The sequence below is a fragment of the Heterodontus francisci genome, chromosome 5 (assembly GCF_036365525.1).
Source record: "Heterodontus francisci isolate sHetFra1 chromosome 5, sHetFra1.hap1, whole genome shotgun sequence".
NCBI classification, from domain to species: Eukaryota; Metazoa; Chordata; class Chondrichthyes; order Heterodontiformes; family Heterodontidae; genus Heterodontus; species Heterodontus francisci.
Window position 1 is genome coordinate 195806981 of NC_090375.1, and position 23836 is coordinate 195830816.

A 23836-nucleotide genomic window follows, 5' to 3' on the forward strand; every position below is an offset into this window, starting at 1 on the left:
TCCCTCTTCTTTCCCTCGTCACCTGCCGCAGACCCCGTCTTTAGGACTCGGACAGCTTGATCAGTAGTGGTGCTACCAAGCTACTCTTGGTGATGGACATTGAAGTCCCCTACCCAGAGTACGTTCTGTGCCGTTACCACCCTCAGTGCTTCTTCCAAGTGGTGTTCAACATGGAGGAGTACGAAGTACTGACTCATCAACTTGAGGGGGAGGGTTTGGTAGGTGGTAATCAGCAGGAGGTTTCCTTGCCCATGTTTGACCTGATGCCATGAGATTTCATGGGGTCTGGATTCGATGGTGAGGACTCCCAGGGCAACTCCCTCTTGACTGTATACCACTGTGCCGCCACCTCTGCTGGGTCTGGCCTGCTGGTGAGATACCCAGGGATGATGATGGCAGTGTCTGGGACATTGTCTGGAAGGTATGATGCCATGAATATGACTATATCAGGCTGTTGCTTGACTCGTCTGTGGGACAGTCCTCCCAACTTTGGCACAAGCCCCCAGATGTTAGTAAAGGGGGTTTTACAGGGTCGACAGGGTTGAGTTTGCTGTCGTGTTTCCGGTGCCTAGGTCAATGCTGGGTGGTCCGTCCTTATCAACTTTGTAGCAGTTGGATACATCTGAGTGGCTTGCTTGGCCATTTCAGAGGGCAGTTAAGAGTCAACCACATTGCTGTGGATCCTAAATCACATGTAGGTCAGACCAGGTATGGACAGCAGATTTTCTTTCCTAAAGGACATGAGTGATCCAGATGGGTTTTTACGACAATTGACAATGGTTTTATGGCCATCATTAATTCCAGCTTTTAATTCCAGATTTATTAATTGAATTCAAATTCCACCTTCTGCCATGGTGGGATTCAAACCCATGTCCCCAGAGCAATACCCTGGGTTACTGGTCCAGTGACCATACCACTATGCCACTGGTTCTCCATTCGCCACCACCTCCCCTTCAACTCTCCTAATATTTTCCCCTTGGTTTGTTGTCTGTCTTTTGTCTGATTACAACCTCTGCGCAGTGTCCTGCGGTGTTTCTCTACATTTAAAGGCACAATATAAATACCAGTTGTTGAAGATGTAAAAGAAAAACCTGGTGAAGAACAACTTTATGAAGCTTGAATCTGTTGGGTAGTGAAGGAAAGGATAGATTTATTGATGGGCTGGCAGAAAGTGGACAATATTTTCAATGCCAAAGATGGGCTGGGACAAGAAAGGATAGTTTTCAGCCAAGTTAAACAGATGTTTGCATCAAAACTGAGCTCATCTGTAACAATTTTGATTTTTTTCTGCTTATTTGATACCCTGGAAATTGTGCGAAAACAATTGTCATTGTTACTCAGTGTCTGGGCGTCGTGTTGACTTGATTTTCATTGCTACAACTCTGATGTTTTCTGATGCATAACAGGCAGCACTAAGTTTACTCCTACATTATAAAGTTCAGAGGTAGTCTTGTACTTTCCCATTCCTACTCTATGTATGCTATCCTTGTTTTGGAAATGTATAACCATTCTTTTTGTGCTATCACAACAAATTATAAATAGCCGAGCCAACTGATCATTTCATCTTTAATTCATGCTACCCAATAGTCTTGTCTTTTGAAAGTTTTTTTTTGTAGAATTAAACAATGGAAATAAGTTAGAATCCCAGGTGACAACACCATGGGAGAAAATTCCTCAAGAACTGCTTTTGGAAGTTTTATGAATTTTTTTAGTACAGAGATCCTAACTGATGAAGTGCAGCTGCAGCAACTCTTAAATTCTGGCATAACTATAGAGTTCTGGCTGAAGTTTTATACTTCAGTGATACTTCATTTATGGTGTTGTAGAAGACTGATAACCTGACTCTTCATCTCTCTGATGTTGTGGAGGAGCTCTGTGGAATAGAGTAGATCAGCTCAATGAAATCTGATTTGCATGGATTTCTAGCATGCTTAGTCCAGGAGTTGAAGATGGGTTTTCGCCTGTTTTGTCAGTTACTTTATTGTATCACTGGGCATTTGTAGAGCACAGAAAGTATTGATACACTTATCTCCTTTCCTTGGAAGTATTGCAGTTTGTTAGTAACCGTGTATTTAGGATGTGATTAGTAAGCTGAATGTTTGTGACTGAAGAGAACTTGTGATACCACTGGAGAGGAGGAGTCATTGGGCAACTGCACAGTCCATGTTCTGACATGAATTGCCCTTTTAGCACTGTCTAGTTATGTATGTCTCAAGTGATCCAATTGGTGCTGTTGTTAATATTTTTGTGTTAAAACTACAAATGAAATTCAGTTTTCCTCCTGAAATTGAAACAAGGAATTATACAGCACAGAATGAGGCCATTTGGCCCATCGTGCATCTGCCGGATGTGTTCTTTACTCATCTCAGATGGTTGGCATATTCCTATCGCCAGTTTTTCCTTCCTCTTCTGATGACACTGACTCCCTGGAAGGTAGCAGACACCCACTAGTATCCACCCAAATGGTCATTACATATGGCTGAGCCCAGGGAGTGATTCTTTTCACCCGCATGTTGGTGTTTCAGCCAAGCCTCAATCGTGACGTCCAGACCGCTGCATTTCCATAAGGAGTGGGAGCCATAGCAATTTCCCCTTTTCCAGCCCCCCCCCCCCCCCCCTCCAGATTAGTGATCGCTTGTAACTTCAGCTGCTGAACTAGCTAACTTAAAACAGTCTGATTGAACTTGGGGTCTTTGCTATACGTCTCAGCTACTCACTGAGCAGACTTAGGGATGCCAGTAGTCTACAAATTGGTTAGCTTTGGAGAATCAGAATTCACCCTCCCTGTCCCAGTTTTTCTTTTTGTTTTAAGATTTTCTTGATTTGAAGTCATTGTGGCAAATAAAAGTATAATCAAGAATGATCTTAAATACGAAAAAAATTCCATGCTTTAGGGTTCCTACTCATAGGCTGAACAAGTAAGGGGAAAAAAAATTAACTGCCATTCTGTATTTAGAAGTAACTGTGCTGAAACTCGTAAACTGTTTAGAATTTGAGTGTGAGTTAATATTTTAATAGTCAGCAATTAACTTGTGTGTGAGCTTTTACTCTATGAACTGCCAACTAAATCATCTCAGAATATGTTTCATATGAACTAGATCAATTAATTTTTCTTATCCTATCCTTAGTGGGTCTGAAAAGAAATTGATTGTACTCAAGGAACCTTGTACCATGCAAAATCTGTCATGCCAAATGTAATCTTTTGGCATTGCCCTTTAGTTTGGGGAGTTTAATGAAAAGTCTTGTTAGAGACCTATAGCGTAGCGAATGGTAAATCTCAATTTCTTGGTTAATCACTTATTTTTCAAGTGCCTTCTCAAATGAATTTATTTCTTGATTATTGTTGTAGGAATCTTATACTTACAAGGACCCCATCACAGAATTTGTGGAATGCCTGTATGTGAATTTCGATTTTGATGGAGCTCAGAAGAAGCTGCGAGAGTGTGAATCGGTGAGTTGTTTGTTTCAGCATTTGTTGAACTTTTTAGTCTTTTGAGCACTGCCATGAAAATTTCAGTGTCAGCAATAATGTTGTCATTTAAAAGTTGTCTCTTTCAATGCCCTTACAAAAGGCGCATCACTGAATTATTGTGCACTTTGGTTTTTGGCAAAGCTGACACCTCTAGCTTTCCTTTCCCCACCCTTCCCAAACGCTTTGAGTTAGATTTCCCCTATTGGCTGTGGTGCCAGTGGCTATACTTGACTGATGGAGGATGCAATTCAGGCAGGCAAAATGGACAGTGTCCAATCCCTTGTCCAGAATGAATTTCTAACAACCTCACTGCACTTCACTCAGCAATGCTTGGGAGGGACTTCTAAATTTTGCCCAACTTAAAATAGACTGAAGTATCCAGTGTCCTGTGTAAAGGATTGGGGTGCCTGAACGACTTGATATAGAACTAAATTCCTTCAGTTTTATGGTAGTGTGTGGTAACATAAGGTTATCGCGTTCTTAGTTGATTTGCACATAATCATTTGCTGTATGAGTATTCTACAATAGAATGCTAGACTCGATCAGCACAGCCTAGAGATGAAATGTCCATGCCAATGTAAATGGAAACACTGCACTTCAGTTTACCGGGACCAGTAAGTACTGCAGTGGGATTTGCCTCCAAGTTGACATTTCCATTGCAGTGCTGAGGGAAAATTCTGTCGGAAGTGGTGTCTTCGGGATGAGACATTAAACCGAGGCCCTGTCTGCCACCCGCAGGTGGATGTGAAAGATCCCAGGGCACTATACCAAAGAAGCGCAAGAAATTTTCTCCCTGGTGTCCTGTTTACTGTTTAACTCAAAATCACTAAAACTGATTATTTGGTCTTTATCTTTTTTGTGGGATCCTGCTGTGCACAAATTGGCTGCCACATTTCCTACATTACAACAGTGACTGCACTTCAAAAAGTACTTTGGGGCATCCTGAGGTTATGAAAGGCAATATATAAATGCAAACATTTTTCTTAATTAGAATTGAAAAGTGATCCAAAGGTACTATAGTTAGATAATGTTGAAAACTGACTTAAGGATAAATTACCACAGGTGGGATGAAATTACACATGACCTGAGACTTTTCTACCATCTGATTATTTACTGTAAACTGTGAGCTTTTTTGGCCATATTATAGCAGTTGCTGCAGGCTACAGTTGTCGAAAAATCTTGTAGTAATTGCAATTATTTACAAAACTTTGTGTGGTATTTAAAATGTTTCTTTAAGCCTGGAAAGGCAAGGTGCTTGACAATAATTGTCGTAGAGTTTACATGAGGTTAGTGTCGGTGATTAGTGCTTCAGCATGTGGAAATTTCATTTAAATTGTATTAATGCAAATCCTTTTCGTTACTGGACCAATTTTGGTTAATCTGATTCACATGCTTAAACTAGACTTTAACTTTGTCAAGATAATTTATTGGAAAATTATGGTGAGTAATGGTGGTTTTAGCTACCAATGAAATCATAGTCGAAGACCTGAATATCTTTTGTGATAAGCAAATATCTTTTCCCTTGTGGATGTGTATCTCTCTGTACAACTGTCTCTCGACACAAAAAAACCTCCCACCTTCCTGTTGTGCGAGTAGGAATCCTGCAGGTAATTCAGGAGAAACTTCTTTACCCTGTCAGTGGTGAGAATGTGGAACTCGCTACCACAGGAGTAGTTGAGGTGAATAGTATCGATGCATTTAGGGGAAAGCTAGATATGTAAATGAGAAAGAAAGGAATAGAAAGTTATACTGATCGGGTGAGATGAAGAAGGGTGGAACATAAATAACAGCATGAACCAGTTGGGTCAGATGGCCTGTTTTGATGATGTAAATTCTGTGTGTAATTCCCATGTACTTATTTATCATCTTCCCCCCACCCTGCCTCCATTCCACTGCATGCTCATTCGGGGGTGTTCAGGTCTAGATGAGACAGCTAAATTCAATTTAAATACTAGAAATTCGTGAATTTATAATTGGAATGTCACGAAAGCTGACAAAATTCCGCAACATTTGGCTACATGCTACAGTGTGTAAAAAAAAAAATGTTTGGGATCGGGTATCGCTGGCAAGGCCATGAGTTATTGTCCATCCCCGGATGCCTTTGAGAAGGTGGTGCTGGGTTGCCGCCTTCACCCTCAGTAACTCGTGGTGAAGGTGAAGCAGTAATCCACTGGGGCTAAAATAAAAGCAAAATACTGCAAATGCTGGAAGTACTCAGCAGGTCTGGCAGCATCTGTGGAGAGAGAAGCAGAGTTAAAGTTTCAGGTCAGTGACCCATCTGATGAATGGTCACTGACCTGAAACGTTAACTCTGCTTCTGTCTCCACAGATGCTGCCAGAGCTGCTTAGTATTTCCAGCATTTCATGTTTTTATTTTAATCCACTGGGGCTATTTGGTTAATGAACGTCTTGATTAGTGAAAGCCATTGGAATTGGGCTTTGTAAATGGTTGACTGTTCCTTTATTTCACAAGTGTAGTAACCAGCACTGTAATGATGGCGAACAAAATTAAAATTAAGACATTAAAAAAATTGTAACACCAGTAAATGATGCCCCAGGAGACTCTGCTTTTAATGGATTCAGAGTGCTGAGTTTGAGTTATCAAGAACATTTGGTTTTCCAAAAATGCAGAGCGGACAGTAAGTGAAGCAAAAGTGATTCCACGTGTTCTGTTTACCAGCACTCAAAATATTTAAAATATTTTGAAGATCTAAGGAGCAGAACTCATGCTGGGGACTGCCATACCAGCCAGTAACATTCTGTCTGGTCAGAGCAGCTCATAACTCCAGCTGCAAAGCATAACACTTAGCATATTTCATCCATAAATGACACTAGTAAGAATTAAACTATACATATCATTCACATTTTGCTGTCACCTCAGAAGTAATATTAGCTCACAAACCATATATGGAGTGATCTCTGGATATAGCTAGTGTGGCAGTTTTAGGGGCAACATAGGTGATTCCAGGTGGTAGCTATTGAGTTATCGAGACAGTTTAAAAAGCTGAATTTATTCTCACTGGGAGGGGAAAGTGATCAAGAGGGAGAAGGTACAATGTATGTAAAGATAGCAAAGGAAATTCATAGTTTGTATGCAGCATTTGTTTTCTTTTACAAAATCATTACAGCTGATTGAGTTGAAGGCATGATCTGAGGATAAATTTTACATACTTGTACACTGCCGACTTGGTGGAAAGATTTTTTAGAAATTGCTGAGGATGTTCCTTCTGCAAGGAGTCAAAAGCATATTGGCTGGAGGGGAGACTAAAGAGTTAAAATAGGAGCTTGAGATCTGGGTGGGCTGATTGCATTTCTGTTATAATGCTGACGCACATTGATTCTGGTTTTGTTGCATCTTAGAAATTGGGTTATAAAAGGCTGTTTTATGTGTGATCTCATCTTCTGACTCCCCAAACTTGGTGCACCATCTACAAGGCAGAAGTCAGGAGTGTGATAGAATACTCTCCACTTTCCACTTTCAAACCACTCAAAGCCAAACAGCATCCAGGACAAAGCAGTCCTCTTGATCAACATCCATCCACCACCTTAAATGTTCACTCCTTCCACCACCAGTGCACAGTGGCAGCAGTGTGTACCATCTGCAAGGTGCACTGTAGCAACTCACCAAGGGTGCTTCGACAGTACCTTCCAAATCCACGACCTCTACCACCTAGAAGGACAAGGGCAGCAGGTTCATGGGAACACCACCAATGTTCCCTCCAATTCATGCACCATACTGATTTGGAAATATATCACCATTCCTTGACTGTTCATCATTCATTTAGGCTGTGTTCATCCACTGTAGGATGTAGCCCTCTTCATGTTTTTTCCATTTATTTCCATCTTGATTGTTGCTGGATCAAAATCCTGGAACACTCTCCCCTATCAGCACTGTGGGAGCACCTTCACTACATGGACATCAGAGGTTTAAGAAGGCAGCTCTGGCCTTGCCTGTGATGCCACATCCCATGAACAAAACAGAAGAAAATCATTGACAAAGCACTTAAACAGACTCAGACTTCCCATGATTGGTCGCTCTGATGTTGGGATCAGTACCAGCCTATTGCGATCATACCAGTTGTTGTTCAGATGCGAAGAAGCTGCTTTCAGCCCAGGTCTTTGGGCACCTGCTAGATATAGTGGTAGCTCTCTGTATCAACAGGAACCACTCCATGGAAGACTGGGAATTATTTTGATTTGAGCCGACAGATGTAGTCTATACCGTTCAGTTCACCCCACTGCACAGCTAGAGATGCAGTTTAACTGAGAAGAGGAATGGGGGAAAACACACCGCACGATGTCTTGATTCTAATGTGCCGAGTTCATGACCCTGACCAAGCGACCTGAGGATAGTACTGAGCTGTAATTGGATTGTACTGATCGTTGCAGCCTTTACTATGTGATAGTGGTAGCTATGATTTTACCGTTAATTTGTCTGGATGAAGTGATTTGGTTGCATTGTGTTGCACCCTTGAGCTGTAGTTTCTAATTCTCTCAAGTTTTATCCTTTGCAAACTGGATCAGGTCCTATCCTTGCATGTTGAGGCCCTTTTCAGGGCAGCAAGTTAGCACGTTGTTTGATCTTGGTGATGAGTTTGAATCCTGCCCAGTTGAAAGCAAAGGGAAATCTGCTCAATTCATTGTCTTGGGGATTGGACATGCCATGAAGTAGAGTAGTGAAGCCAGCTTATGATGGGCATCAGCCAACGAAACTAAACTGAACACCACTGTTTGCTACAAGTTGCCGCTCTGGTCGTAAGAATGGCTGGAACGGTCTGTGATTGGAGCCAAGGCACGTTGTGGGGCCAATGTCAAGGTAGCTTTTGCTTTGAGTCTGACCTGTGAACACTTTCTGGCACAGTTGTATGCAACTGGAAAATGTATCCCATTTCCAACACTGACAGCCTCCCCCGCGACCCTGTAGAAGATTCAGCAAAATAGTTTTTCTATATTAAAATATATCTGAAACTGGGAGAGTAGATGAGTGAAAAATCTGGAATCCAGCACTGCTATGTTAAGATCACTCCAGTTATATATTCATCAGCAGGCTATATCGGTCCAGCTGGATTTGCAGTGAGCTGGATGCTCCATTTAGGATTGAAGAATTGTCCCCCACAGCAATGTGTCGGCAAAGCACACTGCACGTATGGCATGTAGACAGCGACATTTTACTTCATCGAGGTTGTTATCTAAGCAGAGAGTTTTTGTTGCTTGACTTCTGTTCCATGGTAATTCAGAGTTTATTTTTTTGAACAAGAGATGGGAAAGATGCCCAAGGACTTGAGTTGGGGAGCAAATTAGATTGAATGCGTTGAGATTTAATTAGCATGAAGTGCATTTAAAACTTTGCATGTCCTTGTTACCTAATGTAACAAATAATTCATCAATTAAAATATTTATTAGCACAAAAATCAAGGTTGACACTCCAGTGCAGTACTGAGGGAGGGAGCACTGCAGTGTCGGAGGTGCCATCTTTCGGATGAGATGATAAACCGAGGCCCATCTACTCGGATGGATGTAAAAGATCCCATGGCATTATTTTGAAGAAGGGCAGGGGAATTCTCCCCAGTGTCCTGGCCAATATTTATCCCTCAATCAATATCACCAAAACAGATTATCTGGTCATTATCACATTGCTGTTTGTGGGAGTTTGCTATGCGCATACTGGCTGCTGTGTTTCCTGCATTACAACAGTGACGACACTTCAAAAAGTGCTTCATTGGCTGTAAAGCACCTTGAGGCATCCAGTGGTCATGAAAGGCGCTATAGAAATGCAAGTCCTTTTTTTATTCTTTTGGGCTTGACAACAATTGGGTGCATTTATAAACGATTAAACTTCATCGAAACCATCAAACCTGCTGTAAGCAAGGCAGCTGATTTGCACTTCTCATGACGAATAAATGCAGCCACACAATGTAACCCTTAAAAGCCCCGGTAGTGATCGTGGGAAATCTTGTAGTTCCGTGAGACTCCATCATCTGAAACCAGTGGTCTGAATTATAGGTGAATGGAATCACATAAAATGGAGCCGGAAACATTGATTAAGATCCTGGAATCCCATGTAATAAAGTGGGAATTTATGATGATCATTCATGGGATGGGAGAGTTGCTGGCAAGGTCAACATTTTTAGCCCTTTGGAATCTCCAATGATTGTGGATCCAGTTACCATAACACTGCAGTCAAAATAGCATAAACTAACTAATTGAGCAGAATGGTTTAGAAAACTGGGCAATAGATAGCATTGCAGTGTTACTAAAAAATTTGGGAATTCAAAAAGTGAATGATGCATATTTCTCCCATTCCCTCTGCTTCAGTATGCCCCAATTGGAAAAAAAAGGGCTCAAAGGTTGTTTTAACCAATCCACTAGTAACTAAAGTTCCATTACACCCAAATGCCAGGAAGTCTGGTTTATAAGAAGCTTTTTATCTTGGTGTTTGCTTCTGTACAGGTCATGAAGCCTGGCGACTTTCCCATTACTTTGCATGTCACTCAGGCTGTGGTTACGCACAGATACAGGTGCTTTGATTTAGGACTTATCTGCCAATGGCCTAACAGCACTAAAAAAAATAGAAAATATAATGATAAATACTGGAAATATGAAACAGAGTGTCTGCTTGGCTGGTGAGCCTCTGGAAAGGGTAGATGACTTCATATTTCTCGTGCTTCACCAGCACAGTTCAGCCTGCCCTGCTGAGTGTCTCTGTGACATTAAAAAGAAGCCTTTCCAAACCTTCAGGACCACAAAATTCAAACAAGACTAACCAGGAATTAAGGAATTTAACTGAAAATTTGCCTGGGCATGATGGGCCCTGGCCATAATTTAGAAGCCCCTGCTTTATAATGGTTGTGTGGGGAGTAGTTAAAAACTATTAGTGTTGTGGGGTTAGGGTGGGTAGAGTAGTGAATAGGATGTCATGAATTATGATGCCCAAGTGGCCTGTTACCCATTTGAACCAAAAAGCTGCATTTCTGCCACTGCTGCCTATCCAGTACATTTTTAATTGCATGGAATTATTGTTATTTCATCACAGTCACAGGGCATTGGCAAAATTAGTATCACAAATTGACCAGAATCAAATGTGCTTCAACTCCTCTTAATTACAGTGATCAGGAGCATCCTTCCTACCTCCCCGTGTCATCTGCTTTTCTCAACACTCACACCCACTCACCCCTCCGCCCCCCCAAAAAAAGCTTGTAGTTCTGGGGTGGAATCTGTTTTCAGTGCAGTTTTAAAAATTAGTTATGGTTGACAAATAGTCGTTTGGTAGCACAGAACTTGAGTATTGCTGAAAATAGAGACGTGTTGTCGGAAGCTTTTCATCTTGCTCTCGTCAGGACAATCTGCAAGAATACCAATGTAAGGGAAAACAACAACCTTATACTGTATGAGAAGAGAGTACTGATTGGTTGGCGAGTGAACTCTGATTGGTAGAGGCAGTGCCATGGAGAATGCACCAGTTTACGGTGACTGACAGTTAACAGCCAAGCTTTGAAATTTAAACCAGGCAGCTTGACTCTGATTGGTCAAAGCATTGCCCTGAGGAATGAACCAGTGAATGGCTGTCACTTATTTTGTTTAGCTGAAACAGGCACAATGTTTGTACTTGTTCTTTCTGTCTGCGAAGAACAGGGTCCTGTGTATTAATATATGTAGCTTCCAGTAGGCGCAAATGCGCTACATGGCGAACCTTACAATCTTAAATTGATTGTCAGCATAATTCTTAGCACACTGAGGATTATTTAGCAAATGTTGTCCAATCTCGGAATCACATCTAATGTTGGACACTGTGTTTTGCAAGCACGGGCTGGTTGGGTACGGCCTGTACCTTGTCTGTTGCAAACAGCGGAAGGGACGCGTTTGATACGATTGTTTTGGAACTGGATTGCTGTTCTTTCACTGTTGGAACTATATTGCCTTTCTTTCACAGTCGCTGGGTCAAAATCCTGGAACTCCCTTTCTAATAGCATGTGGGTGTACCTACCCCACATGGGCTGCAGCAGTTCAAGAAGGCAACTCGCCACCACCTCCTCATGGGCAATTAGGACTGGCTTGGCCAGCGACGCCCACAACCCATGAACGAATAAAAAAAAAATCTGCCAGTCTTCGGGGCGTACGGCCTTTCTACATAGCTTCACGCTGGCATTGAAATTCATATATCACATTACTCATTTGTGTGATCGACAGGACGTCTTTTTGGCCTGACGGCAGCATCCTGTTAGTGGTGTGTGCCACTATACGGAATACGGAGGCCCTGAACCTCCAACAGTAAATTCAAACAATATGCCAATTATAGAAGCTGCAAGTTGAATTATTTATGTGCTGCAGTGGTAATTAGGGTACCTGGACTTGGGTAGTTGTGTACTGTGTACAGCTGGTTAGTATTAAAGGCTATATCATAGTGAAACAGTTCTAATAATGTTAAAGTTAAGCATTTTATGCTATAATTGTATTATGCGACATTATATTACCCAGCTAAATTTTTTTTCCATTTAATACGTACAGGCTGCCATTTTGGCATACTGCTGTATCATATAATGGGAAAGTAAAAGTAATGGTGCACTTGTTTTTCTACCATACATAATATTTTGGAGGGAATGGTACATACAGGATGACGACCAGCACTGAGATGCAAAGATAGTAATTTAATCTCTATCAAATGACATCCTCATCAAAGTGGTTTTAGAAACACAAACAGAGCTGGATTCCAGTCCTAAACTTAACAACATGCATTTGTTGTCTGGTTTAATTTTTATTGGAGAATGACATTCACTTTTCAATGAAATTACTGTTCTTGTATTGCAGTGACCTGAACTGTGTCTAAGTCCTATGTACCTCTTTTGGCTTGATATTTAGTGAATGTCTATCTGCTGGGTGTCATTTTAGTGTGTTGAGGCCATCACTGATTGGATATCTAGATGCTGCTTTACATCTTGTGATTAGCAAACAGCCAATGCACCAGTTTTGTCAGTTTTTCTGAATTGTTTGAAATGGTTACCACTGGTTTATGAGACAAGGTGACTCATTGTAAGCTAGATTATTGCTCTAGCCAACAGGTCAGGTCGGCATCTAGGTGCATTTTGTTGGAGTGTTCCCTTTTAATTACATGCAGTGGCTTCAGTAGCTTTGGGTGCCCAAGTAAAACATGTCCCATCCTTGGCCTTGTTTTCACTGTTTCATGAGATTGTAGCTATTTTTTCTGTTCCTCTGCTCTCCACCTGTTCTTCTGTCCTGAAGCTTTTGATTACTTGCTGGTGTATGGTTTCATAAGTAAAATCAAGAAATACTGGAAACGCTCAGATCAGGCAGCATCTATGAAGTGAGGGAGGTGGGGTTAATGTTTCAGGCCGATAACCTTACAGATCATAGGTAACATCTCTGAGATGAGGTCATTGACCTGAAACATTGATCCTACTTTCCTCTCTACAGATGCTGTGACCTGCTGAATGTTTCCAGTACTTCCTGTTTTTATTTCTGATTTCCAACATCTGCAGTATTTTCCTCCTTGTTTTGTAGTATGTCTTCCAGTACTTTGTTCAAGTGGTCATCCTGCTTTTGTGCTTACACAGCTGGTAATTCAGCAGCGAGGAGAATTGTAGCCACTCCCACCACGTCCATGCACAATTGCATCCATTAACCAATATCACCTAATATCATCTTGCTTTCCCTTGCCCAAAGACAGACATGCTGACACCAGTTGTAGCACCTCTGCTGCTACTTGGCTGAGTTCAGCCAGGTCTGGAACCTGAACCTGGAATCTTCTTGGTCAGTCTGATTTGGTGTTGGCCATGGCTCAGTGGATAGCCCTCTCGCCTTTCGGTCTGCAGTGATTTATGAAGTGTGGGATGTTCTGTTTAGCATTTCTCCACTATGAATTTAAGAGGCAAGGTTAAATTAGCAAGGTTTTCAATGGTTCAAAATAAGTTAGGTGTTTTTACAATGTAGGTGGTGTTGTGGTATTGGTAGGCACTTGTCAGATCTCCATTTAAGTTAGTGTGTCAGCTGTGGTTCAGTAGGTAGCACGCTCGCCTGAGTCAGAAGGCTGTGGGTTCAAGTCTCACTCCAGGATTTGAGCACAAAAATTTAGGCTGACGCTTCCAGTGCAGTACTGAGGGAGTGCTACGCTGTTGGAGGTACAGCCTTTCAGATGAGACATTAAACCAAGGCCCTTTCTGCCCCTCAGGTGGATGTAAAAGATCCCATGGCACTATTTGGAAGAGGAAGAGGGGAGTTCTCCCTGGTGTCCTGGGCCAATATTTATCCCTCAACCAATATCAATAAGGCAGATTATCTGGTCATTATCACATTGTTGTTTGTGGAACTTTGTGTGTGTGAATTGGTTGCCATGTTTCCTGCATTACAACAGTGACTACACTTCAAAGTATTTCATTGGTTGTAAAGTGCTTTGGGATGTCATGAAAAGCACTATACAAATGCAAGTCTTTTCTTTTTTCACTGTTGAACAATTGTAGAAATATTTTCTTCACCTTTTGTTTCCATTCAACAACAACTTGCATTGATATTGCACCATTAACATCACAAACCATTTCAAGATGCCTCATTAGAAGTTATATCAAACATAATGTTACACAGCCACATAAGGGGATATTAGGACAGGTGAGTTGGGTTTTGGGGAGCATTTGAAAGGTGGAAAGTGAGGAGGAGAGGTTTAGGGAGGTTCTAGAACTTAGGGTCCAGGTACTGAAAGCATGGCCACCAATGGTGGAGTGATTAAAATAGGGGTTGCTCAAGAGGCCAGAATTGGAGGAGCAGAACACAGCTGGTTTCAGTTTATTATTAAAAATCATATCTGCTTCTTGCTGCCAGCAGTTGATTTTCCAAAGTGAGTGTCCAGCATTTTGGAAACAGGGCTGAAACACCACAGCAGGAATAAAATGCCTTTGTGAAACATAGAGACAACTTCATTTGCTTTGTGTACCTGACTTTTGTTTTTAAAAGAAAGTCATATATTTCTGTTTGGTGTAACTAATGCTTGTTGGACGCCACACAATTAATGTTTAAGGCATTATTGATTTGTGCTCCCTACAGTATTGTGTTACTGGCTATCCAAATAATATTCAATTCTGCTTTTCCAAATTAGCTTCTCGTGATAGTGTTGCAGTGGAATTTTTGGACTGTTGACCATATTCTAATAACTTGCAGCTAGTCAGTCTCCTGTAGTAATGCATAAAGGGAGTCAAGATCAAATGTCATCTTAAGCTGAACAAGGGTTCAAGGGCAGGGGCAGTTGGACCACAACTGGCAAATCCCCATTCTGTGCTGATGTTTAGATTATTATAAATTCCTGTGTCTATATTTTTAATTGGAACAGTCTCTGTAAATTTGTCAGTTTCTAAGGATGTAGAGCTGTTAAGTTATAGCCCAAACAAACCGGGTTCTCTGGTATATTCACAGGACAATTCACTGTAAAACAAAGCATCGCACTTTTTGAAGTCTTTATAGCACAGAAACAGGCCATTCGGTCCAGTAGATCCATGCCAATGTTTGTGCTTCACACCAGCCTCTTTTCATCCTAGTTTATCTCACTTCCATTAACAAATCCATCTATTCCTTTTTCCCTCATGTGCTTATCTAGTTTTCCCTGAAATGCATCTATGCTATTTGCTTCAAGCAATGTTCCCTTTAAGATGCACACATGCATAGCTGTGCAGCAGTTGTGAAAGTACCATGCTCACAAGCTGTCCCCTTTAAGGTACTGCACAAAAAGATTTAAAGGTACCGTGCATTGTAATAAGCAGGTTGCGCATAACAGAGAAAATTTAGAGGGGCTCATTGACTTTAATTACTCCATGTGATAGCAAGTTCCACATTCTCACCACTCTCTGGGTAAAGACATTTCTCCTGAATTTCCTATTGGATTTATTAGTGACTGTCTTGTGTTTACAGCCCTTTGTTCTGGTCTCAACTGCAAGTGGAAGTATCTTCTTCACATCTACCCTGTCAAAGCCTTTCATAATTGTAAAGACCTCTACCAGGTCACCCCTCTGTATTCTCTTGTACAAGACCTTGGTTAGGCCTCAGAATCAATAATGAGCCCAATTTTGGTCCTGTCTCCTGGTGGGCGATAGTGAAACCTTGGAAAGTGTGTGGAAGAGGACCGAAAGATTGATTCCCAGTTTAAAACCTCCTACTCAGATTGGCTGAAAAAGCTGTGTCGGGAAGAGTAGACTTGGGGTAATTATTGATTGAGGTTTGTAAGATATTGCTGAGTTGGATGGACCAGTAGGTCATGTCTGTCATTTTCGATGAATGAATTTTTTATGTGTTGGCACTGCTGTGGGTTGTAACTTGGCATGGAAATTACAGCACAGAATGAGGTTTATTGTCCCAGTGCTAGCTGTTCAGAAATGGGGAATATACGTGGGTGTAGTCTTGGGAACAGAGTAGGAACACCAGCCAGCTTCTTGCAGAACTCATTTTGAAAGTGGTTATGACTGAATAGACGTCAAACTGCACCGTCAAAAGTCCAACAAAAAAAATTGCACACCAGGGAAATCAAATGCTGAAATAGTTAAACGCATGAACAAATTGCAGGAGAGACATTTTTAAAAATGTTAATATAATTCAAAACTTTTCCTCTCCCTCTTCCTCTATCTCGCTCTGTTTGCTCAGGTTTTTCTGGCACTACTGGTCTTGTTATTGAAGGAGTGTGTGGAGATTATACCCCCGAATCAGAGAGCAGAGAGAGCACTGTCACTAGCTTTCAAACGTTGGTGCTTTTTCTTTGAAGAAAATGTGTTTGCCTATGCATATTATGAAGCTTTTTGTTTAGCTTGCGGTACTTGCAGGAGCATGGAGAGCTGACTGTGCCTTCAGCTCTTCCCTATAATTAGAAACTTAGAAGTTTTCAAAAATAATTGAGGTGGGCTGAACCTTCTTGAATGTTCCAAAGTCAGCTTTTGACCAGTTGCACGTATGATACTGTCGTCAGTTGCTATGGATTTTGTCCCTTACGTGCTGGTAGTCTACTTGCTCCTCAGATATCTTACCTTGCCACCGTGTTATACAGATTAGATATCTCCTGGCATTGTTATCAGTTAATAACTGGGTCATGCTCTGATATGACACCTTCCATATTGAAGCCATTTGGGTGGGATACTGAAGAGCTCCCAGCGTCTGAGGAAATATACTCCACGCAAGGAGGAGGCGAAAGTGGGAAAAGCTTCGTTTTCTTCATCACTACTCTTTCAATTACAGAAAGATGGGATATGTTTTGTACTTTTTCAATCATTCCATGCCCAGTGAAGTCGTTTACTGGTGATGCACAGATAACATTACACACAGGTTAGGGGAAAAGAAGCCAATCTCAATTATTAAGCTATCAGTGAAGTACTGCTGTTTGCATATTAAGAATAGTTACCACGATTGTGGATAATGTGGTTACTTTGTAGTGTCCAGAAACAAGTCTACTTAATCTTGAATGTACAGTCTGTGAGAGCATCTAACTGGAATTTATGCTTAAGCAAGAAAGTGATTGATGCATTTTCTATTTTAATTCATCATAATTGACACAATAACTTGTACTGAATTCAGCTGATTTTAATTATGATAGTAACTAATTATTATGCTGGCAAAAGATGAAAGGGGAAAAAAATAATGCTTTCATGATTCTCCTTTTCTAAAAATGGGTGAAAGAGCTAAGTGAATCAGGTAGATTAATGGTTCTCATTCCTTGTGGTGTTTGTAAGCAACTTACAAAAGTTCAGTGCTGTAAATGATCGCTGTGTAGTGGGGAGCTTGATTCACTTCTGTGCCTTCATGTGGGGTGAGTGGTATTTTGTGGATATGGGTTGATTCATGTCAGAGCCTCTATTCACTTAGACAATATAGTGTTTCTTTTCAGTTGCCAAAAAATAAATGGCCATGATGAGCAAACATCTAATTTTTGTTATGAAAGTACTTTAAAGGCTTTGACTTTGAATTTTTGGGTATTTTAATGAATCATCTTTGTCTGACTGTTGCAGAGTAATGTCGTAACAATTGTACCCTTCGCACACAATGTTAAACATCGACAGCTATTCATTCATACTCTAGTTATTTCAGTAGGGCTGTATCAGTGAGCATGCTCTGATCTATTTATGGATGGTTTAAACCAAAGACATTTGGTAGTATTTATCCAAAATTTGACCCCGAAAATGTGAAATTACATGTTTATTATGTTTTAACCAGAGTTGGCCATTTAATCCATTGAACCTTCTCTTCCACACATTAGGCATGGGAGATCACACTCTTTCTCCTAACTCCCTGCCTTTCTTCATACCCTTCAATATCATTGCTACCCAGGTAAATATCCAACTTCATTTTCGGGGTTTCAGTTTGTTCTGCATCTGTGTATAATGTGGCAATGCATTCCACTTTCATGGATTCACCTTTCACCAGCCTAATTCCATATCTTAAAAGTTGCAGTTGACCTCCTGTGGTATTGCATCTGATGGATGAAAACCAAAAGTAGGCGTTGGATGAAGTTGAGGTGCAAGGTAATTGGAGCAAGACATGCAGATGTAATTCAGTCCTCATTTTAAAGTAATCAATTTTGTCCATATTTCTCCAAGTAATTGGATTTTATATTTATGACTACAGCAAAACTGACAGCAATTTGGGAATTGCAGTAGTAGAATCAGCAGAAGGAACTAGAACATGCAAATGTGAGATGCTGAGTGCCTGCAAGGGCAGGAGAATATAATTACTGCATAAACAAGTTTACAGCTACAGCGCCAGATTATAGATGGAGGTCTGGTATGGGCACTTGATTTCATGAAACAACTGTTTCTCCTGCCTTTTATACCTGCCAGTTAGTTTTTATTGACTTGTGAAGTTGAACTGCCAAATCCCTTCATTCTTGTACTCCCCTGCTTACACAGCATTCCCATTCCCATTGCATCCAATGTCGTGTGCCACACTTGGTCATGTTAAATGACAATATGTCATATATCATCACGTAGCTCACTTACTTTGTGACTTTCTGTTCTTTCCTTGAGTGTTCATTATACCTGTCAGCTTATCATCTGCGCACACACTCCACTATTCCCAAATTCGTGTCATTAAGATTTGCAGTGAAAAAGCTGGGTTCCAGCAGCACCTGTTTTTGCTTGCCAATATCACAATGCTGCTTTTAATTTAACTCGCTGTCTTCTGCTAGTAGAAACACTGCAGCATCTTGGGTTTGCATGTCCCAGTTCTTCAATCTGTACCACAGAGAAACTACGGTGTAAATTAGGGATGTCTGAGGGACTTGCATCAGGTGCCCTTTTTCTGTTGCAGCTGTCCTTATTTTCAAAATGAGCATTGTACGTACTAGAACATAGAACATTACAGCGCAGTACAGGCCCTTCGGCCCTCGATGTTGCGCCGACCTGTGAAACCATCTGACCTACACTATTCCATTTTCATCCATATGTCTATCCAATGACCACTTAAATGCCCTTAAAGTTGGCGAGTCTACTACTGTTGCAGGCAGGGCATTCCACGCCCCTACTACTCTCTGAGTAAAGAAACTACCTCTAACATCTGTCCTATATCTATCACCCTTCAACTTAAAGCTATGTCCCCTCGTGTTTACCATCACCATCCGAGGAAAAAGACTCTCACTATCCACCCTATCTAACCCTCTGATTATCTTATATGTCTCTATTAAGTCACCTCTCCTCCTCCTTCTCTCTAACAAAAACAACCTCAAATCCCTCAGCCTTTCCTCGTAACACCTTCCCTCCATACCAGACAACATCCTAGTAAATCTCCTCTGCACCCTTTCCAAAGCTTCCACATCCTTCCTATAATGCGGTGACCAGAACTGCACGCAATACTCCAGGTGCGGTCTCACCAGAGTTTTGTACAGCTGCAGCATGACCTCGTGGCTCCGAAACTCGATCCCCCTACTAATAAAAGCTAACACACCATATGCCTTCTTAACAGCCCTATTAACCTGGGTGGCAACTTTCAGGGATTTATGTACCTGGACATCAAGATCTCTCTGTTCATCTACACTACCAAGAATCTTCCCATTAGCCCAGTACTCTGCATTCCTGTTACTCTTTCCAAAGTGAATCACCTCACACTTTTCTGCATTAAACTCCATTTGCCATCTCTCAGCCCAGCTCTGCAGCCTATCTATGTCCCTCTGTACCCTACAACATCCTTCGGCACTATCCACAACTCCACCGACCTTCGTGTCATCCGCAAATTTACTAACCCACCCTTCTACACCCTCTTCCAGGTCATTTATAAAAATGACAAACAGCAGTGGCCTCCTCTTTTACACCCCCCCCCCCCCCCCAATCACGCCTGAAGATTCTATAAACTGGAATATCAAGCTGCCAGTCCTGCTCTTTCCTCAACCATGTCTCTGTGATAGCAATATCATCTTTCCATGTGTTAATCAATGCCCTCAATTCATCGACCTTACTTGTAGAACTCCTTGCATTAAAATGGATGCAATCCAGCCTTGCATTATTCGCTTGTGACTTAATAGGTCTATATTTGCTGTGCCTTCCAGACTGACTTAATTTTTCTTCACATTTGTCTGTACATCACCCCCTACTGTACCTCCACTCTGTATCTCACCCCCCTGCCAAATTAGTTTAAACCCACCCATCTGAACAGCACTAGCAAACCTCCCAGCAAGGATGTTGGTCCCGTTCCATTTCAGGTGCAACCCGTCGAACTTGTGGAGGTTCCACCATCACCAGAAACAGACCCAGTGATCCAGGAAACTAAAGCCCTCCCCCCCCCCCCTCCTCCCCGCACCATGTCTTCAGCCACGCATTCATCTGCTCTATCCTCCTACTCCTATACTCACTGGCACGTGGCACCGGGAGTAATCCAGAGATTACAACCTTTGAGGCTCTGCTTTTTAATCTGCTACCTAGCTCCCTAAATTCTTGTTGCAGGACCTCATCCCTCGTTCTATCTATGTCATTGGTACCAATGACCTCTGACTGTTCACCCTCATCCACTGTTAAAATTGGTGCAAGAAATGAGTTGCAGCACCATGTCCTGCGATGCTAATGCTCAGCACTTCATCCCACATTAGTGTCTCCACTCGCCAGCACTTGAACTTCAACTGTCCTGTTCCAGCTGTCAACCCACCTTGTAGTAAAGTTAGTAGTTTCCAGCTGCTTAACTGTTGGGTCATTGCAGCTGCCCAGAATTGGAGCTTGGAGTTAAGTGGCGAGCAGGTGCCTATGACCACATCTTGCAATCACCAATTTGCGTTGCAGCTCCCCACACATTTTCTCCAGGTGCTCTTTAGAACACCAATGGAGTTTTAAAAACTGCCATAGCATTCCATTCAAGGTTCAGCACCAATTGGAGGACAGCGCTGCAACCAAGATATCTCTCAGCAGCCAAGGACCCACTAGCGTGGCAGAGATAAGTGGTGCATTAGCATACTGCAGGAGCAAGTTCAAAAACAGCTGGAACTTCCTGAGGAAATGTTCACCGCAGAGGGGAAAGCACCTGTCTGTTACTGGGCACAGCCTTGACCCTTACTTCCTGCTTTCTGATTCAGGGAGCAGCTGTGTCTTGAATCCAAGGCCAGCTGGTTACTGCAACAGTTGCTGTTGAAATTAACAGGCATTGCTGCCCAGTTCACTGTCACTTTTAATTCGTACTAATCTTAAGCAGTGCTGGTAAGCTAACCACTTGCTGACAGAAACTTCCCTCATTCTTGAGTTGAGGGATGGAACAGCAGCACTTTAAAACAGGTCACCGATCAAAATTAAGTTATCAAAGGCCCAGACTGACCGGGACTGATCTGCTCTTTCAAAGAAAGGATTTCTGCCACAGCCAACAATTTTGGGCATTTTTTGCTGTGCCAAATCTCTTGCCAAAACCACCAAACCTTCCAGTGAAGTGATTCAGTTAAAAAGAAACACGTTTGCAGTGTGTCATCAATGTGTATGCTGCTGTGGCTGTTGGTACTTACATTGAATGTTTTATTTGGAATTGACTGAAAATGAGTGCTAGATTTATCCCTTATAGAAATATTAAAATATCTTATACTGGACCTAGCTTTATAGTGCAATACAGGAATACTGTAATAAAATGGCAACTATTTATTCTGTACATGCTGCATCAAGTCATTAGGTATTCTGGCCTGCTTCCAATAAGCTACTTATTCCATTATCCTGCATACTGTAGCTAATGTGATCATTTCTCCCTCGTTATATGCAACTTTTAAAATCTTCATCCCTATTGTATATATCAAAATTCTACTGAGGGCTGCTTTATTGATTTGATTCTTCGTGACATGTGACTTAGGTAAATGATAGAGTCATAGAGAGATACAGCACTGAAACAGGCCCTTTGGCCCACCGAGTCTGTGCTGAGCAACAACCACCCATTTATACTAATCCTACATTAATCCCATATTCCTTACCACATCCCCACCAACCTCCTACCACCTACCTACACTAGGGGCAATTTACAATGGCCAATTTACCTATCAACCTGCAAGTCTTTGGCATGTGGGAGGAAACTGGAGCACCCGGCAGAAACCCACGCAGTCACAGGGAGAACTTGCAAACTCCACACAGACAGTACCCAGAACTGAACCCGGGTCGCTGGAGCTGTGAGGCTGCGGTGCTAACCACTGTGCCGCCATGATGAATGCAAGCATTATCCTTATTTGCTCCAGCTCAATGTTAAACCAATGGACTGCCCAAATCCGGGGATGGAGAGGATTTTGCTGTCATACTAGAACCGTGGGTAGTAATAAATTACAGCAGGTGTTGACAGGGGCAGTGTTTGCCTTGGTGGGACCCCGATGCTAAGGTTCAGTTCAGAGCCCCTACCGTTTTACCAGACAATGATACACTACCGATTCAAACTTGTGTCAAATCTGCATGCGTATTTGCATAGGGCTATTCACGGTAAGGTACTAATTATAAAAAATGTTTGACAAATGATGAGCGGTTGATGCCAATGAAGGAAGCCATTATCATTTTTCAGAATAAGCAAATTTGATTTCATTTTTCATCTTCAACCTGGAAAAAATTCATATAGATGCAGTGCATCAGTACGTACATTTCTGTAGAACGCTATCTTGGGAAACAAAATGAATTGAACATTTCAGTCTTGTACGTACTACTCCCATCAAAGTCAGTCTGTTTCTGTGTGCCACCATCCATAACAGTAATAAAGCTTAGATATGTAAGATGTGTACATAAAGCAAAATCCGCATGGATGCACGCACTCCATGCTGTGACACTTGGCTACAGCAACCAACAGGTCCTCTGTCTGAAACCAAAGAACACAAAATGCTACAAACACAGCATGACAGTCAAGCAGCATCTGTGGAGAGAACAGATTAATTTGCATTTCAGTTACATCCTCTTCAAAGCGTCTTCCATTTTGAAGAAAGATCTACACTTGAAAGGTTAATTCCTGTCTTCTCTGGCTCTTTTTCTCCAGTACTTTATGTTTCTGTGGATAGTCATACTGTCTTTGCCGCCAGAGTTCCTTCTGATGACTTTCAGATTTCTGCATTAGTATATATTTTTTAACCTCAAACAGTGGAGTCCTGTTGTGAAGGCCATGATGAATTGCTTCAGTGCTTTGGTGCACTTGCACAATCTGCTTCCACTTGTACCACATAACTACTCAATCTCTGGATTCTGTCATCACTTTGCTATCTACTAATACTGGAGTACAGGCCAGAAAAATAGTTGAAAGATTGAACTGATGTAGTCTCATAAAGGTAGGTCTATCGACCAATCCCAACTGAAACCAGTTCTGGTGACCACTAGCCAATAGCACAGCCATAAGGAGAGCCCTTGGCTCTGAATAAAAACTATTTGTGGCCAGCAGTAAATCTCTTAAACATAATTGATAATCCTTTGTTTGAACCTTTCTTCCCTGAAAAATCAATGCAGAAAAATGGTTAATTGGAGAAAGTGGTTTTGGCGCACAAGACAGTTCCCAAGTATTGGTTTTACCAGGTCTACTGTGCTCACCTTTTCCATGCGAAAATAGCAGAAACTATGGTTTCAGTTAGTGCAGCCTGATGCCTTTAGTGACAGCTCCTGACCTACATGGAAAATATGAAATACTGCTATGTTATTTGCAGCAGTTTCTATTCTTGCCCTATTTATAGGGAGCTGAGATGGCACCAAAACCTAAGTGGTCCTCTGGCCCAAATAATTGCCCATCCTGGCAAAGATATTATGTGCCCAGTTCTCTGGTTTGGCCCTTGAATTCACAATCTGCTGACTTGGGGGCCAAGAATGTTACCTCTGACCCAAGGCTGACGGCTATAAAAGGCAAATAAATCAGGATATTATAAATTCCCTTCTCGGGGAAGGATCTGTGTTGAGAAAAGATAGGAAGCCTATTGGGAAATTCTGA

The 23836-nt window shown here is 41.7% G+C and overlaps 1 protein-coding gene across 1 annotated transcript in view; it reads left to right on the forward strand.

Moving 5' to 3' along the window:
• LOC137370228 (eukaryotic translation initiation factor 3 subunit E) overlaps nucleotides 1-23836 on the forward strand; it is a 145158-nt gene that overhangs the window by 73375 nt on the left and 47947 nt on the right. The window contains exon 9 of the mRNA XM_068032587.1: nucleotides 3350-3451. Within this exon, the coding sequence (XP_067888688.1) occupies nucleotides 3350-3451 (102 nt within the window). The remainder of the gene's footprint in view (nucleotides 1-3349; nucleotides 3452-23836) is intronic.